We start from the raw sequence: 19081 nt of genomic DNA, 5'->3' as shown, positions 1-19081 counted from the left end.
ATTAAAAAAAAAGGATGAGATCCACTCCAGAAAATAAGGATAGCACTTGATCACATGGATGGCTTAAAGAGGAGGAAAACTCAGGCTCTAGGACTTTTTATAAAAAACTAAGGACGTCTCTAATGGGGCTCTATATAATTTCCAACAGCGGCTGACATTTCTCCTTTGTTTGCTACTTTACATGAATAAGATTATCGTAAGATTGCCACTTAATGAATCAACCCCAATAAGCAGAATCCCCGGTGAGTTTACGCAGTGCATTTTCTTCTCAAGAACTCCAAAGTCCTTCTTTTTCCTTAAGACATCTTAAGAAGACAGAAACAAATGTGCCTGTTTTGCGGATGGTAACACGAGTCCCTCCCGTCACTAGGAAACTTCCTGGAGACGACGGTGGGTCAAAGCTAGAGCGCACGACGATGCTCTTCTCCAACAAAGCTGTCCTAAGTCACTCGGGCCCAAGGAAAAGGCCACAAAGCAGGGTCCTCCTTGAAGGCAACAAGCGCCAAGCCCTTCCAACAGCTTCAAAGGGACCCCAAAAGCAGGGTGAGGAAGAATCCGCAGGCCAGAACTCAGGAAAAGGGCCGCTTTGTGGTCCCGAGAGCCGAGACGGTGACTCTCCTGAACGAGATTGTTTTCTCCACTCGATTTTAAGACACGCCACTGTAAAACTCCCCCAAGCGTGTCACAGTCGCCTGTATTTTTCTTCAAAAAGGAAAAATAGTTTCTCTTGCTCTAAAGTTTTTCTTCGGAAGATTAAGCTTTTTCTTCTTCCTCTCCTAAGCTCAAGTTAAAACACGCCAACCCTTGGCAGTAGCACGCAGGTGGGAAGACGCGCCTTAGAAATAATAAAATAGCCATTTGCTGCCCGAGGGATGAAGCCTAGCAGAGGGGGCTGCCCCCAAACCACAAAGACTCGGGTTCAAAACCTGCCTCAGACCCCGGATTCTTCTTCCTTTTGCTTCAGTAGTTCTTACTTCAAACCAGGCGACAATTATCAGCCTCTGATCCTCCCAGGGACTGACTCTGGGAGCGAGGGGATGGGATCCCTTTCTTACAGAGGAAGAAACGGAGTCACAGGGAAGGGACTCGCCCAAAGCCCCAAAGCTAGTAAGTCACGGAGGCTGAATTTGAACTTGGGTCTTTCTGACTCCAGGCCCAGCGCTCCATCCACAGAGTCACCGAGCCGCCTTTGAGCAAGGGCTCTCTCTGAAGGAAGTCAGTCAGCACCTTGGTGTCGCCCCCAGACCACAATCCTGGGGTGCCCCTCCCCTCTGCCCCGGGGCTCCTCTCCTTCCCAACTTCCCATCTCACACAGCTTTTCAACAGACACGCAGACCTTGGAAGGAACGGGGAAGACCTGAGTTCAAATCTAGCTTCAGACGCATCCCTAGCCCAGACCCGCCTCCATCCGCTTCCATCCCCTCCACTATAAAAAGGGGTAAGACATGTAGGACCCGGCAGAAGCTGGTGCACCTCAGAATGCTCACACCCCGCCCCAAGGCCTTCCCTCCTCTGCATTCACCCTCCATTCCTTCCTGGGCTGCCTCCCCTCCCAGGACCCTTGTCTCGGGCAGCCCTGCCCCATGTCCCCTGGGAGAGGGAAAGGGACAGAGGGGGGAGGGGACAGAGAGAGACAGAGAGGGAGGGGACAGAGACAGAGGGGGAGGGGACAGAGAGAGACAGAGGGGGGAGGGGACAGAGAGAGACAGAGGGGGGAGGGGACAGAGAGAGACAGAGGGGGAGGGGACAGAGACAGACAGAGGGGGAGGGGACAGAGACAGACAGAGGGGGGGAGGACAGAGACAGACAGACGGGCTCGCTCTGCCTCCTCTGGCCTCAGAAGCCTCTCTTTTGTTTGTCCCAAACCTTCCGACGTCTACACTGGCCAAAGGAGCCCATCCAGATGGCTCTTCTCCAGTCTTCCTCCCTGGTCTCTCCCCCGCTCCGGGGGGCAGGGTGGAGGGGGGAGTCACCACAAACACGAGGGCACTTCGCGGCCACACAAAGGGACGCTCACCCTGGGAGAAAAGCTGCCAACCCAAAGGGCCGTCTCTACCCTCCAGCCATCGGACAAGAGAATCAGGCCAGGCCGAGCACTAAACATGCAGGAAGTCAGGTGTGGACAGGCCTAGCGGAGGGCATGGGGCGGCACAGGGCGGAGCCAGGAAGAAGGGAGCTCAGAGCCAGCCTCCCAAGGAGGGAAAAAAGATGTCTGCCAGAGGCGGCCGCCCAGCTGTCTGAGAGGCTGCAGGAGAGGCCAGACTGAAGCCCACAGGAAGGGCGGAGAAGGGCCAGAGACAGTCACTACCGCCAAGCACAGAAGCAGCTCAGAGGGCTGGCCCACCACCCCAAGGGACTTCTCAGAGGAAGAGGGCTCCGGGGGGAGAGACCAGGGCAGGGCTGAGGCGGAAAACCCGGAGAAAAAGGCCTCCACGAGAGAGTGAGCAGCCCGGGATGGGGCAGGCCTAGTGAAACGAGAAAGTCGGAGCTGGTGCGCAAAGGATTAAGGAGAGCCCACACTGGGCAACCAGCCGGGACAAAGGCGCGGAGGCAGGAGACGGCATGGTGTGTGTCCAGACGGGGCAGAGGCTGAAGGCAGTCATGGGCAATAAGCCTGGCGAGGCCGGCGAAAGCCAAACACAACCACCAGCGACACTTTTAGACCTGACTGGCTTGATGGACGGCAAGATGAACCTAACTCACAGACCCATCTGCCTTTTGTGATGAAAAGTGTCGTTTTACGCTAAAGAATTTCCAAACTCTGAAAGATTCCCAAATGTCGCTTGTTCAAGAGTTTTAAGATGTATCATGTCCGAGGGCAGCTGGGTAACTCAGTGGATGGAGAGTCAGGCCTAGAAGATGGGAAGTCCTGGGTTCAAATTTGGCCTCAGACACTTCCCAGCTGGGTGACCCTGGGCAAGTCACTTGACCCCCATTGCCTAGCCCTTACCACTCTTCTGCCCTGGAGCCAATACACAGTACTGATTCCAAGACAGAAGGTAAGGGTTTAAAAAAAAAAAAGAAAGGCAGAAAGCCGGCATCCATAGTTAAACCCTTCCATGTCATTGGGGGACTGGATGTCAGTTTCCACCCCTGTCCAAGCACACCTCCACAATCACTCCGGTTTCAAGCCCTTGTACGGTCCTAGGTTCAAACAGACATTATGCCACCAGCCATAAGGTGGGCGTTTTAAATATGGAATTTAAAGGAAACTTACCTTTCCCTTTGTGCAGTTCTGACTTCCAACCCAGTTCCTATTTTCTAGAGAAACAGGAGGACAAGTGTCCATGCCAGAAGTCTGCCATGAGAACTCATCTTTTTAGCTGTTGCTTAATACAGCCAGATTCCGAAGTCTGTAATACTTTTTTCATTGTCAGGAGTGCCTAAAAAGAGACCCAGGAGGAGAAAAAAATGTTTAACCGATCACTTTGATACTTCTTTGCTTTAAAAAACATTGTCTTAAAAAAAATAAAATTTAAAAAACATTGTCTTAATAGAACAGTAATTCATTTACTGGGACTACGGACATAAGAGTCATCTACTCCTCAAAGGGCACACAGCATAAAGAGAAGGTGACGGGAGTTCGGCTATTGGAAGCCACCATCGCTACATTAGAGCCTATTTTGGCTCTAAATGAAATGAAGCATCCCCCTCTCCCCAATTGACACACAAACCACTCCATGAAGGTCCATATTGGTCTTGTAGAATGAACTTTCCATCTGAGTTCAAACCAATAGATGTCCATAAGGACATTATTATAAACAGTGCTTTTCAGGAAAAGCCCCTGACAATATGGCGGGTCCCCCAGAAAGCGAGTCCTATCCCCAATGTGGACCCAACCTGAGCCCCCTCGAAGGAGGGCGCCGGCAGGGGAGGCAGAGCCAGGGTTTCCGCCTGCGCCACACTCTCAACATACACACGGAAAAAGTAGACGGTTTCCAAGGTCAGCTCAAAAGCGCCATCTTTCTGGCACCGAGAATCTGGCTTCGAGTAATGCAAAGTCATCAAGAGCCAAGACTTGAAGCATCCCTGTGGGCTCCTCTTGGTTTAACCCAAGAATGAACTACTCGCACACTCTTCCAAGGATCAGAAAAGCAGATTGCTAAGGCCAAGTCCGGCGTGCGGCCTGTTTCTGTACAGTGCTAAGAGAGTTTTTGACATTGGCAAATAATGTTTCGTTGTATTTTAATTTATAAAAACTATTCTTAGCTCACTGGTTACACAAAAACAGAACGAGGACCCTCACCCCAGCTTTATGCTATGAAATATGTTTATTTCCAAAGCATATCCATGATTAACCCTAATTTTACAGATTAGAAAAGGCGTAACAGTGGAATGATTTATGTCAAAATGAAATCAAGATGGGGGCAACTGGGTGGCCCAGTGGATAGCCAAGCCTAGAGATGAGTAGTCCTGGGTTCAAATCTGGTCTCAGACACTTCCTAGCTGTGTGACCCTGGGCAAGTCACTTAACCCCCTTTGCCTAGCCCTTACTGCTCAGAAGGCAGAAGCCTTGGAACCAATGCATAGTATTGATTCTAAGATGGAAGGGTACAAATAAAAATGAAGTCAAGAAAAAGCTTATACTGAACTAGGGTAAGGACTTTTAGTTTCAGCTCTGTAGAATTTTGCAGGAACACTAAGCAACCAAGGGCAAAACAATGATTTCTCTGACTGCAAGAGTAGGAGTTACCCCCAACAAGAGGGAATGGAGGTTGGCTACCCACAGAGTGTTGTTGGCCAGGAAGTCACGTATGAGTTCAGTTAACAAAGGCTCAGGTTCCCTGGTTATTTTTCCTGTTTAACTGAGGTTTTGAGTTAGAAAACTCTTTTTGCTTGAACTTCTCTTGCTAAAAAAAATTAAAAAATCTTTCTAAAACTTATTAGTAAAAGTCCCTGCCAGGGGAATTTAATATTGCTTCGATGGAAGACCTGAGAGCTACAAGACTGGACGAAAGTCTCAAAATAAAGTGTAGTTTATCTTTCTGGAACATAGCAGAACCGGTTCAATGAGGAGGATTCCTATGCGATGGGTTGTGGCTCACTGAAGTTTTATGTCAGTGTTCATCAATTGTCGTTTGTTGGGTATTTGCTTACCTTGAGTGTAAGGTAAAAGGTTTGTGATAGTTACTTCCTATAACAGGGAAAAGATAAAATAAAACTCGGAGAGGAGGGGATGATGCCACAGTAAATCCTTCCAATATCTACCGGAGAAAACATGCAACAACCAGTTACTTTGGCATTTAATTTCCATTCTAGTCACCCATTATGCACTTCTTCCAGCTCCAAAATGCCATGAATCTAGGTAGGATTATTTCACGAAGACTCCTTTTCGGGATAAAAGGGAAACACTGTCCCTGGCTTGTTAGTGAGCGAAGAGAATGGAGTCCAAAGAAATTCAGGGCTTGAAAATGGCCCCCACACAGACTCACGCTATCCCTGGACTGCTTAGACAGGAACCTTCTGCAAGGAGGAGCCTCGCTGGGCTCACAAGGAAAGGCCTAGGGCCCCGGAGCCAAGTCATACAGAGGACGCTGGCCTTCGCGTGGGGGTGGCTACGGTTCAACGATAAGCCTGAGGTCCAGAAGGCAGGCCGGAGGACGCCTGGGAGCCTCCGTTTGGGTAACAATCCTCGAGAAAAGCTCTACCTGGGCCACATCCACTGGGCAGATCTCTAAAGCAGGTGCTAAGGGTCTCTGGATCCCCCATTTTCCTGGCATGCTGAAGACAAAACAAGCTGCTCCACGGCCGCCCTAGCCCTTTCCAGCCTCACAAGCCACCACGGTGTGGCCAACAGCCCTCCCTTCTCCCCGGACCCTCCTCAAGCACCACCGCCTGTGCCTGGGGATGCTCAGGAGGGGACGGTGGAGGCAAAGAGGCCAGAGAGCCCCTGGGCCCGGCCTCCCCTGCCATTCCACACTCCCTGGGAGAAGGGGGGCTCCCTCAGCGGGAGACTTTCCTTTTCTGAATCTGTATACACCAAGCCACGTGCCCAGATCTGTGCGCACTCTACCAATGACTCGATCAGTGCACGGAGGACGGCGAGCGGCTCATCAATCCATGCACACTCACCTTCGCTCCAGGCCTCCTCCTGCAGCCATCCGAGCGTGCGGAGCGACCTAGCTAGGTGCCATTGGCCCACAGAGGCCGGCTTAATCTCTCCTGGGCTACCTCATGGAACTTCCTCATAAGCCCCCCGACAACGGACACAGGCACGTCTCCACTAAGGGCGGGTGTCGAGGCAGAGAGGCACACAGCGGGCCTCTGCCTGCCAGGCTCTGCTTCAGTCCCTGTCCCGACCCTCCATAGCCATGACTTCGAAATGCCCAATCTGCTAGTCTTTCCTCCATCACTAAAACTTGACCTTCCTTCCGTCTTAGAATCAATACTGAGTATTGGTTCCAAAGTGGAAGATCGGAGAGGGCTAGGCAATGGGAGTTAAGTGACTTGCCCAGGTCACACAGCCAAGAAGTGTCTGAGGCCAGATTTGAACCCAGGACTGCCTGGCTCTAGCCCTGGCTCTCCATCCAGAGGCACCTAGTTGTCCCCCATCATTTAAACTTGACTATCCCTCTCCTTGAGTGATCTTTCCATTTCCTAGTTCTCTTGTGAGACAATTTCCTTCTATCTCCTTGGCTAGCCCCTTGAAGGGAGAAGCTCCCCCAGGGTAGAATGTGGGGCTCTCTGCTTTCTTCTCTCTCCTGCACCCCAGCACCATCATCATCCAGACAACTCCTCTCAGGAGACCCTCATTCCACGCTTCCCAAGTGGACTTGCGTCTCAAACATTTAATGGAGTCTTGATTTTCTAAAAACTAGCTTTCTCCCGCAGCCGCCCCCCTTCCGTCTTTTATTTTCCTGTTCAAGCCAACTGACAGCTTGTCTCCCCGTCTTGGCTCCCTCCTCTCTTCTGTCTCAGGCCTCCCTGATCAGCCTGGTCAGGAAGGAGCTGCCCCTCCTGTGATCTGCGCTGAGCGGCTGTCTACGCGCTCATCGGCTCTATCACCTGAGGCGTGATTTCTCATATGGTCCTTCGCTTTTCTCCCTCCGTGGGTCACCTATCTCCCCAATGATGTGAGGGGGAGCTTCTGGAGGATAACTTCTTATCTCCTACAGCACCAAAGCCAGCATCTTCCACAAAACTCATTTTCATTAACTACAGGAGTTGATTTTAAAACGGATACCTAAGAAAAAATATATGATCTTCCAAGTTGTATCACCTTGGACATGATAGCTTTATCTTAAGGTCTGATAATTCACATCTTAGCGAACAGTTGGGCCCAGGGAACCTACTCTAAGCCTCCAGATCCAAAAGAATGTGATTTCAAGTAGAGGCCGCCAAAAGTTTAGGACAAGATGGTTATTAGGCTAATAGAATTATGAATCAAAAGGTGAACAGGATGGGTGGAATCAGGCATAAAAATTAAGAGATGAAGGCCTCAAGGGGGTGGATGAAGAGGAATGTTCCTCTGGGCAGATGATTATGGATCATCTTCCTCTTATTCTCCAGGAAGATTGTCACTGTAAACTAGGAACCTTCACTATACTGTATCGAAGAAGTCACTTTATTACACGGATGTCTTACTAGACTTGTGATCTACCACTAAGCAAGGAAAAAACCTAGTGGTCTCACTGAGCAACCTGTTTTTACAGCAGCCTGGTTCAGTTCAGAGGTACACAAGTGCTCAGAGGTCTTCTTATAGGAGCCCCCAAGCCTAAATAAATGATAATTATTGGTAATGTTGGCTATTTACTTCAAATCAAGAGCCTTCATTTTATAATCAGAGTTCATTCTTAATAGGTTAATGGTAAATCTCTTTCCAAAAAAACAGGTGGGAGAAAAATAGCTTCACTGTTACCATTTTTTAAAAAAGCTATCTTTTAATCTATTTTTCCCAAAACAGTTCTTCATACTTCCAATGCCCTATGACTTCATAGGCATGGGCTCTCTCTCCCTCTGCTAACTGAAATCAAAACTCCTCTATGACTTAAGTCTTCAAGGTGGCTGTGAACAAAAATATTCATCACCCGTACAATCTAAGTTTCCCTCTCTGGGCATAATATGTGAACTCCCTCAAATGTATATATATATTTTGTTTCTCTCTGTATGACACACCTTGGAAATGTATTTAAAATTTATAAGTGTAAGGCATGAATTTCCCTAAGAGCTATGTGTTTATTTGCTATAATTTTGAAGACGAGATTTCTATGATTTAATCTCCTCTTGCTAAAACGTAAAATAGCAAGTATGGCAATTAAAAATATTTTTTAAACTGGGGTGAGAAATCACTTTGCAAAACTTTCAATGAAAACCATCTTTTGTGAAGCATTTCTCTTGTGTGCATATGATTTTAATTTTACTATTCAAAAATTTTAAATTTAAATTACCTAAAAGCCAAACCAATTTCTTGAGTTCAAATCAGCCTCAGACACTTACTAGCTGTGTGACTTGGGACAAGTCCCTTAACTCCTGTCTGCTTCAGCTTTCTCATCTGTAAAATGGGAATGGCACCTAAATCAAATGAACTAATAATTGCACAGTGCTTAGCACAGTGCCTAGAATATAGTAAGCACTATATAGGGGTTAACTATTATTTACAAGCCAAAATATTATCCAGACAGGCTGCCCAATCCTGTGAAAAAAAAAATCAACCAGATATAATGAAATTGCCCTGCACCCTATACAAGTTCTATGAAGCATGGGGGGGGGGGGGGGGGGGGGGAGTAAGTAAAACTCCAAAATAATCACATCTCTGATTAACAAAAATAAGTATTAGGAGTTGAACAATGAATGCCACATGATAGTTGGGGACAAGGGTTATATATAAGTTTACTACTTGAATCTGGGGGGAAAAAATTGAGAGCAACTTAAGCTCCCCAAAGAATAATTCTCCCATAGCAAAAAGTTGTTAACTAAAAAGAGAAGGCAAATCTATTTCATCTAGTCTTATTAATTTTGCCCTGCCATCTCATCCCTCTATGCTAATCTTAAAGTCTATTGTTCTTGCACATAATGAGAAAGATGGTAATATCATCAATTCAATGCTTATAGATGAGAGCAAAACTTTTTTTTGATTCAGTAGGTGTCTCTTACCAAGAGCAGACAACTGAAGCATGCTCCTGGGTTCTTGTGGGACAGTAAATTTCTCTAAAAAAGCAGCTTTACTCTTTGCTAACAGTAAGTAATTCAGTCCAAGATCATATTCCTCACCTGCCCCCCCCCCCCCACTCCATTCCCAAGATCTAGGCAAAGGCATATAAGGGTTCCTGTATCACAGTCCTGGGAGGAAACTTAGGACTTGGATAACACTTAAAATGTAGAGAGGACCAAACCAGAGGATTTTTTAAATGCAGAAGTCCAGGTTTGATAGCTAAGATTCCAATGTCTTTGTAAGTGAATATTCTTTAAGAAGCTCCTCCAAGAATGAGAGGAAATACTATTAATTACCAAAGTTCTCATTCTACCTCCCATATGGAAATCAGTAGTATGGTACTTTAGTGGAGGAAGGTGTTAGTAACAGAGCATCACAAGCCCCTGAGAATTTCCATCTGCAGAAATGCATCAAAGAATATGAGCAAAAACCCTCACCCTATAAATTACAATGCATTTTGACTTCTGAAAACCCTCCTTACCTGTTTACAAGTTTACACAGCTGTTTGCCACGGGAACACCACCTTGTGCAGAATACAATCGTGGCATCCTTTGTTGATAATCACCTGTTGCCTAGCAATCAACATCCTGCATGGAGACGGACAGCACTAGGGCTCTTCCATCCGAGGTTAAAATTCAACACAAGCCAAATAAGCCTGCAATTCAAGGTTGTCTTCGTCTGCAACTAGTTAACTTTAAAAACTGGCAAACAACAAGAGGTGTCTGAAGCCCACATGGTGCAGCAAGGTTAGCTTCCTCTTGGGCTCTGGCGTCGTCCCCGTGCCATGATGTCTCCTGCGGCAAACATGGGAGATGTGCTCCTATACTTGGGAGCAGCCTTCCAAAGCTCAGGAGCCCCCATACAGGACAACGCAGGAACTAAGGCAAACCCTTTCTTTCCTTAGGGGTGCCTCTTTTTTTCCTCACAATCTGTGCTACAGACCGGAGTGACAGGGACTGAGTGTGCGTTCGTACCTACGAAACCATCACGGTGCATGCACATCATCCAAGGCTTGTGGAACCAGAGGTCAAATAAGGCACTGAGACCAATGAATGGTTTTAATTACAAACGCTAGCTCTCAGGAACTCTTCATCCATTCAGAACTAAACCCATGACTGCATAACTCTGGTGAGAAGCCCCTGGAGACGGAGGAGCTCCTCAAATGTGTCAGCAAAGGCTTTATTAACATCATTAACATTTAAAAGCAAACGGAGCATTTCTCTTTCTTTTGGCAATTTGGTGCGAGCGTTTTAAGTGCAAGACAAAGCAATTTCAAACTTTTTTCTTCAAATTAAAAATGAAACTAAGGCCAAACGTGTTGGGTGAACAAAATAAATCAAAACTTAAAATTCAGCAACTCCAGCTCTTCCAACCAGCAAAGCCCCAGACTTGTGCAATGTTCTGAGGCTTAAGGTGATCTCCCTGCTTCTTGCATCCCAGCAAACAGCACCATGCCCTCCAAAGGATGAAGATTGAGCAGCAAATGACCCCCAGTAACACATTCACTAGAGATCCTTCAGATTTGACACACCGGGCTTGTCAACATGAAATGATGGTTAACTGCTTCTTGCTCAAGACATACAAGATCTGAGCAGCAGCAAGTACCCCCTCCGCTGCAAACAAAGGGGTCAAAGGTTTGTCGTCAATTCACTTCCAAGCAGAAAAACATTTTCCTCAAAAGAAACAATTTATTTAGAATGAAACAAAATCAGCTCAACTGTGAGCGCACGTTTGAGTGACAGCTACTTTTAAGCTGTGTGAGCCATAAAAAGGGTTTTCTTTTACTTTTCCAGAAATCTTGTGTACACAGCACAAAGCAAAGAGGTCATTTTTTTTCCACTTAAAACACGGGCATTGGCATCACAATAGCAGATAACACAACTTTTTTAAAGCTGCCATTTTAGTAAAATGCACAAATACTAAACAGATAAGCTTTCTTCCAATCAAGTGGCCCATGTAAATTCCACATAAGCCACAACTTCTCTTCAAAAAGGTCCATTAGAGCTTAGAATTCCAAATCTTCATCCGCTGTCCACCAGCTTTGCTTGCAGAGGGGGAAAAAAAGGTTAATAAGTACAAATGTTTACAACATATTTTTTTCCCTACAATACATAGATGAACATAAGCTACAAGGCCTTTCTGGTTAGTCCACTTTGATTTCAAAAAGCACCAATAATACCCACTGGCACAAACCTTGAAATGAATTCATTCCATGAAGACATATAAACAAGTAGAACAACAGGTTGGGTTTTGTTTTTTTATAAGCTAGGCTTAGGGTTATAGAACTGAAAATATCCTTTACATTCAACTGAGTGTATGTGGAAAGGGTGGTTTGGGGGGACAAAAAAACTTCCACAGAGAAAAATCAAGTGAAAGTTTATAATTATTTGGGTTTTTTTAAATGGAATTTTTCCTGAAGGCAACTTAAAGTGAAAGAAAAAAAAAAGATGAAATATGAATTGGAGTCATCAAACTTTCACCTCTGTGTTTACATTTTTGTTTATAATAAGCCTTCCAGCAACAGGTCATTCCAATATTATAGAAAAGGGGTCAAGGTACACAGCCATTTAAAATCTAATAGGCTATGTTACCACTTAAAAGACAAGATGAACCATTTCCATACACAGAACTGTTGAATAACCAGTAAACCTTGGTTTCAACACTGTTCATATCTTACATACAAACTCTCCATCAAGTTTAACAGTTTACTACAGTTACCTGTGATAATATTCCTTTTAGATGTCATTATAATCAAGAGGATAGGAGTCAAATATAATAGCTGCTCCTCACTTTCACAGCAGACTCCTTTGCAAATATCATCTCAAAACCAGTCTAGGAAATGAGAAATAGGCCCAGATATTTTACTCATTACAGATACCCAAAATGTCTTTTCCACAAAAGGTCATCAAGACCTTCTTCTAAGGTGGTCTCCTCATTCTGTTACTGCTAGGAGTTTCTGATGAATGGCTCTAATACTTAGAAAGCAAGGTAATTCCTTCAGCTATCCCAGGTAGGAAAAAAGGGCTTCAAAGTAAATTAACTTAAAAGAGGTACTGAAAATTTATCATAATAACCTTTGGAAGAACTTCAGTTTCAGTCAATAAGAGAGATTAGGTAAAGTTATTGACCAGTAGTTGAGACAATTAAGGAACCAATTTTTCCTCAAACTTTAGAATTTTGATTTAAAAAGAAAAAACTTAATTATCTTGATGTTTTCCTTTTCATGTGTACCAAGCCATTAACTGCATTATAGAAATAATATTCTTTCAAATCACTTGAACTAATAAATTCTAGGAACATCAACTGCATGCACACAGCCAGTATCAAGAAAATTTGGTTGTTAGAGAAAATCCAATAATGGAATTATAAAATTCTGGCTAATAGTGTTTAGCACCACAGAGATGATTCTAGACTTTCAGAATTTCCAAATTCTGAACGAAGTGAACAGTTACGGATGTTACACACCTGTACAACAGGTTAGACAACACAGATAAGATGGCAGTATTGTGAACTGATGGCACTCAGCTAATTGCTGTATTATACATAATCAATTACTTTACCTTACACACTCAAGAATACTATTAAACCTATTTCACAAATAGAGCAGGAGGCAAAAATGACCAGATCTAACAAAAACCATAACTTCAACTAAACATTGAAAAAGGAAGTAAAAGCACAGGGCTGCCTATTCTTATTATCTTTCAAATCAACTTGATTGAAAAAACCCCTTGGATCATAGCAAAAACTAGATGCCAGGAGCTTATTTTTCAAAAGAGCAAAAACTGCTTTCTCAATTCATTTTAAGGGGCTACAAAAATAGAGTGAGATAATTTCCAATTAAGAAAGTGTTTCTAGGCATATACTGTACTTTGACCCCATACATGCATCAGTTTTTAAAACAGGTGTCTATTGCATATATGAATCCCAATCACTGCTTTTCAAAGACATAAGCACAAAAAGTCTAATGATAATAAAGTCCTTCCCTCCACCCCAAGGTATCGCAAGGACCTTAAATTCAAAGTCCAGCACTTACTTTCACAATGGTCATCCAAAGTGTAAAGTTTTATCCAGTTTCAAAAAAAAAAAGACCAAAAAAAACAAAAAACTCCCTTTACAAATGTATAAAGAAAATCAAAAGGATGGTATACTACAGCAGTGATGAGGGTCATGCTGACATGCGTTAGACACCTGCCATAATGGAAAACAATGAATACAATAGTTTAAAAAGGAAATAATGATGAATTTAACATATGAAGTTTCTCTGGGTTATTATTGGTGCTATTTCAAATATCAGTATCCTCACTGATAACAGAAAGAACAGCCAAGCTCTACAAGGCTTTTGGACAAGTAAAATACTTTCAACATATAATAGTGACCATAATCCAGAACTTCCTAAGGTTTCTATTTATAGCTTAATATGTACTACAGGCATTAATGGAGGTCATCACCATTTCAATCAGGGAGGAAAAAAAGCAAAATACATTCAAGGATAAAGTGATATATTAAAAAATAAATAAGACACTGAAAAACTGCTACATAATGAGCAGCAAAATGCCTGCAGAAATAAAAATAATGTTCAATTAAAAGAACTCACAAAGGTGGACTGGGAGAGTAAATTCAAAATCCAATTGAGCAAACTTTTTTTCTGAAGAGATATTTTAAATTTATATTTGGGCATCAGCTACATACATATAATAAGCTGTCTGGAAAAAAGAAACCAGGTCTTAGAGAACTGGAATCTATTCAACTTTTAAAATATTGTCAGCTACCAGGTAAGCTCATAGAACATGGATATCACCGATATTTAAAACACTTACAATGATATAATAGATCTGCTCACTATCATTTGGGGATATCCTGCCTTCTAAAAAAGGGTACTTATAAGGCATTTTCTAGATTGACAACCAAAAATTTTGCAACTCAGATATGGAACATTAATGCCCAATGACCTTAAAAGCCTGTAGACAACTGTTTCTTTCTATTACTGAAGCCAGAACCTTAATGGTCACAGAAATGAAAACCCACCTTTGATGACAAACATTTAATTTTGGAGTATGCACTACTAAGTATGAATTGTACCCCTTTACACCTCTTTGAAAAGTCAGTAAAAAACGAACACCTATACTGACTAGATTTTTTTCTTCTTAAAGCACCTACTTGTTTCTTGCATACTAAAGTAAGCACAACACATATATGGTTTGTAACATAGTCCTCAATATTTACTGAACAGTCACAGCTACAAACCAAAAGTGCATATATGGGATACAGTAGAACTCATGAATAGATGCTAGAATGCCCGTTAAAGCATACTTTCTGGGAATTAATTTTGTATATTAAGTGAAATACTCAAACACCTGATTAAAAGAATTAAACTGCTGTACAGTGTACCACCTGACATTTGCACTCCCTGATCAAATTTTAGTCAAAATAAAACAAAATAATTCTGGCATAAGAATTATTTACATATACACCAAAACCAATCATCCAACTAACAAGTACAACAGAGGCCAAGTCATTCTCAGGTGTATATGGTTTCTCCTGCCAGTGCTGGGATTTTTTGTTTTCCAAATTCTGACTTTTCAAACATATGGGTATGTAACTTAGAGGATTTTTTTTTAAACTAAAGTTTACAAAAATGAGGATAAAGGACAAAAGTTACAAATAAAAGAATGGGACGTTTTAGTTAAAGCAGGTCTATTCTGCCTGCTATTTTCAGGGTGATCCCCTTCACTTACTTTTGCTAACAGCTAAACTTCCCTGACTTCTACTTTAAAGTGGTTTATAGAAATGTAAGAAGGAAATAGCTACAAATAAACATCTAATTAAAAAAATAATAAAGTTGTGTCTGATGCTGTATCCCATAACACATCACACATTAGGAACCATGTCAAGTAGTAAATGCAAGCTACACATGGACTTTAGGACGCACCACGGACAATGACCATGACCAGGTAATCTTCTTCAGATTTGGCCAGTGCCTTGGCAGGAGAATCCAGAAACTGCTGGGAGAACTCACAGGGTGGAAAGGCGTGGAGGACCCCGGTGTTCTCCTTGTCTTTGTTGCCCCCCACAGGGAGGCTGATGACCCCAGCGGCCTGCTTTTGCTTTAGGTAGGACACCAGGTTCCTAAGTGGCCTTTGAGTCGAAGTGGTCGCCTCGGACACAGCTGAGGAGCGGCTATCCGAGTTGCCAGGCACAGCAAGCAGAATGGCATAGCCATTGGGCCCGGCCACCTTGATGCGCCGGGTCACTTCGTCCAACTTGGGCTGGTCCAGTCGCAGGCGCTGGGTGATCTTGAGCTGGGCCACCTTGCCCCCCGTGGAGCCCTCCACTAGAAGGCTACTGGCCACGTGAAGGTCGCCCTGCAGCAGATGCATGTTGGAGGGAAAGTTGCTGTTTTTCAGCAGAAGCATGCCCTGCCAGGCCAGGCACAGCTTGGGGGCAGCAGCTGGGGTGGAGGCCGCAGCTGCCTCTGGCTTCTGCGGTGGTGATTTCAGCCTGGAGCTGGCGCTGCTGGTGCTGGGTGCGGTGGAGGAGTCCGCCCGCTCCTCTTTCTTCAGAGGGCTCTTGCCCTCCGAAGGCGCAGGGGCACGGTGCTTCCTTTCACGCTCCACGGAAGCTGAGTTTTTGCGGTCACGTTTGTCCCCCTGGCCCCTCTCCAGGCTACCCCTCCGATCTGCACGAACAGGGGAGGGTCTTTCCAGCAGGAGAAGGCGTGAGGAGCGGTCAGGGTCGCTGTTGTATCGGTCTCGGCTGCTGGGCAGCTCAGGGCTGCGGTCTGGCGTAGGGGGGCAGTGTCTTTTCCGCGAGCGCTCACTCTCTGGAGATCTATCCACATGCCGGCCCCCGCTGTCCTCGGGCAGCCTCCTCTTTCGAGGTGGGTCCCGGCTACTGGGCAGGTCTCTCTCCCCTCGGTCCCTCTCCAAGGACCAGCCATCCCGTCTGCGCTCCAGGCTGTCCAGGGGCTCATAGGCTGGCACAGCGGCTGCAGCTGCTCGGGTGCTGCGCTCTCGGACTGGTGGGGGAGGGGGCACCCAGTCTGTGTCCGGGTAAAGGTCCCTGTCCCTGTCCCGGTACAGCAGGGGTGGGGTGCGGTCTCGGGCCCCCCGCAGGGGGTCCGGGGCTCGGTGGCCAAAGGCGTCTGCCACCAGCTCATAGTGGGTCAGCGGCAGTGGCTGCAGGTACTGCTGCTGGTAGCGGTGTTCCGTGTCCGCAAAGTCCACCCGCAACCTGCGGTCCGGCCCCCCCAAAGGAAAGCCCCGCATGTGGGTCCAGGCTGCGTGGGCTGCATCCAGACTTTCATACTGGATGTAGGCCCAACTATCACCTTTGCGGTAGTCGATGGTGCGGATGGTGCCAAAACGGTCAAATTCTCGGGCCAGGGCTGCCAGGGGCACCCAGGGGCCCAGGCCTCCTACCCAGAGCCGAGTGGTGGGTGTGGCCTTGCCATAACCAATCTTAATGGGGTTGCGGATTATCACCTTGCCAGACATGGCCAGTTTGGCACGGTGGGACATGTCCAGGTTCTCGAACTTGAGAAAGCCGTAGGTACTCGTTTGGCCTCGTGTAGGCCGTTTGATGTCTACCTCAGTAATGACCCCGAACCGATCAAAGGCCCTGCGCAGGTCGCTCTCAGTTACCGTGATGTCCAGGTTGCCCAGGAAAAGAGTCCGGTTGGCCCGCTGCCCGTCCTCAGGGGAAAGCTCATCCACTTCTCGGAAAGGGGCTGCCCCGGCGCCAGCGCCCACTCGGGGCTCTAGACTGTAGGCTGGGCGCACCCGCTCATAGAAAGGATAGTCTCTCTCACGCTCCAGCTCCCGGGGCAGAGGAGGTGGGGGTGGAGGAGGCAGGCGGCCCAGGGCCAGCTGCTGCAAGCGGTAGTCTCGGTAGCCCAGGGCCGCCCCCCCTGGGGACAGCGCCCGCTGCCCACCACCCCCTGGAGGGTGCCGGTGGCCACCCACAGTGGCACCCACCACTCCAGCAGCAGGGACGTACGCATCTTTGTCCAGCGGGGAGCGGCTGCGGCGCCGGTTCACGTACACAGCCTCAATCTTGAGTGGCCGGTCATAGAGTACCAGGCGGCCCCGGGCATGCTTTGCGGCCCGGGCGTCCTCGGGCCGACGGAAGTTCACAAAAGCCACGCGCTCATCGCCCGAGCCCCCGGGAAGGCGGCTGATCTTGACACTCACGTCCCCAAAGCGCTTGAACTCATGGAACAGCCCGTCCTCCACTGCCTCGTCGCTCAGCTGGGAGCCCAGTTCGCTGATCTTGAGCGTCTTGTACTCGCCACCCCCGCCGCCGTCGCCGCCTGTGGAGCTGGGGGCGGCCGCGGCCGAGCGGGCCTCCCCGCCCCCGCGGGAGCTGCTGCGCGACTCGCCCCCACCCGACGAGTTCTTGGTGCTCGGGGAACTGTAGCTATGCAGCCGGCTACTGGAGCTGCCGCCCGGCGTGTCGTACTCGCGGCTGCCACCCCGGCTGCTGCCCTTGTCCAGATGCAGGCTCCGGCGGGTGCCGCCGCTGTCCGCCTTACCGCTACTACTGCCGTTGCTGCCGCCGGAGCCCCCGAGCTTCTTGCTCCGCTCCCCGCGGGTGCTCGACTCCTCTCCGCCGCCACGGGAGCGCTTGGCCTTCGCGGGAGAGCGCTCTTTCCCCTTCATTGCTGAAGACTGTCCGGGGCCGCCTCGGAACTGGGTAACTCGCCTGCCCGCGCTGGTTTCACACAGCGGAATCCCACGCCGCCATCTTGGACACCGCCGCGGCAATGGACCCCGCCCCACCGCCCTCATTGGTCAGCGAGAGCCTCTTTTTCTCAAAGTCATTGGGGGCTCCCTCTGCCCGTCTTCCCAGCTCCCAGCGCCAAGCGAAGGATCCCGCCCAACCTCTCTTATTGGATTCTCTATGTCCTAGAGGAAGGATCCCATTGGCTGCTGCCGTTGTCTGTATTAACGGTTCCTCGCGCCAGTCTGTAGTTCCGCCCCGGCCGCGCTGAACAGTCACCTGACCTTAATCCTAGAGAGGTTGATTGGCTAATAGGCCCGTCCTGTAACGGTTCATCTCGCGCGGGGAGAATAGCGAGCCCACCTTTTCATCCTTTTCATTGGTCTGTAACCCCTCCCCTTGGCCTCTAATTGGAAAGTGGAACCATCAGTTAAGGCAATTTTCGGAGGCGCGGCTGAAGAGAAAATCTCGCGAGGAACTATTCTTTCACCTCCTTCACTCTTCCTTCATCTCGTCTGGTGTCTGAATAGAGAATTTAAATCTGGTTGGGCGCCTACAAGGAACCTGATAGGCTTCAAGGCGTGTCAATCAAGATGTGAAGCCTTCAATTTCCCACCTTAAAGGGAAAGGCTCTGCGACCGAAGGAGGAGACTGAAGGTGAAGAACTGAGCGCGCGGTTGCGTGGTGACGTTGCAAGCGCCTGGGGCTTTGAGCGCGTTTGGCCCCGCCCTTGGCGCGCGGTCTCTGGGTAAGGTGTTCCGGGCCTTTCGTGGTCCCCCCGCTGCGCCGGTTCTCGGGTTCTCGCTGCGCCTTCTCGACCCAACCGCCCCGCCCCCACGTCCCTGACCCGGGCAGGAAGGGTCGCTTTACGTCGTTTCCCGAACCTCCAGTTCCCAACGGAAATAGGCCGGCTCCAGGCCGAGGCCCTTGTCACGCGTCCTTTGGCGTCCCGGGAGGCGATCCTGATCCCCGCACACCACTCTGAATTCCTCTGTCTTCGTTTTGGAGGTGGATAGTTCTTTTGAACTATCTGGTGAATCTTCTTTATGCACAAATCTGATCTCCTGGCACTGATCTGCTGAAACCTTGTAAATGGTAGCCCCTCACCTTTCTAGTTTTGTCTTTTGAGTTCTTCCTCTGTAATATCCTGAAGCCAGATTTGATCTTTTCTATATTCTTCATACATACCTAATGCTATCGTAAATCCCATGC

At 47.4% G+C, this 19081-nt stretch overlaps 1 protein-coding gene across 1 annotated transcript; it reads right to left on the bottom strand.

Annotated features, from left to right (window-relative positions):
• Positions 1-10819: 10819 nt before the first annotated feature.
• Positions 10820-18706, bottom strand: RBM15 (RNA binding motif protein 15). Its single transcript, XM_056819186.1, has 2 exons — positions 15081-18706; positions 10820-11190 (listed from the first exon to the last, which is right to left on the bottom strand). The coding sequence occupies exons 1-2, from the start codon at positions 17935-17937 to the stop codon at positions 11150-11152; spliced, it is 2898 nt and encodes a 965-aa protein (XP_056675164.1). The 5' UTR covers positions 17938-18706; the 3' UTR covers positions 10820-11149.
• Positions 18707-19081: the final 375 nt, after the last annotated feature.

The sequence above is a fragment of the Monodelphis domestica genome, chromosome 2, assembly GCF_027887165.1.
Source record: "Monodelphis domestica isolate mMonDom1 chromosome 2, mMonDom1.pri, whole genome shotgun sequence".
NCBI lineage: Eukaryota > Metazoa > Chordata > Mammalia > Didelphimorphia > Didelphidae > Monodelphis > Monodelphis domestica.
The sequence above is the reverse complement of the archived record's forward strand: the minus strand, read 5'-3'. Positions and strand labels throughout refer to the sequence as shown.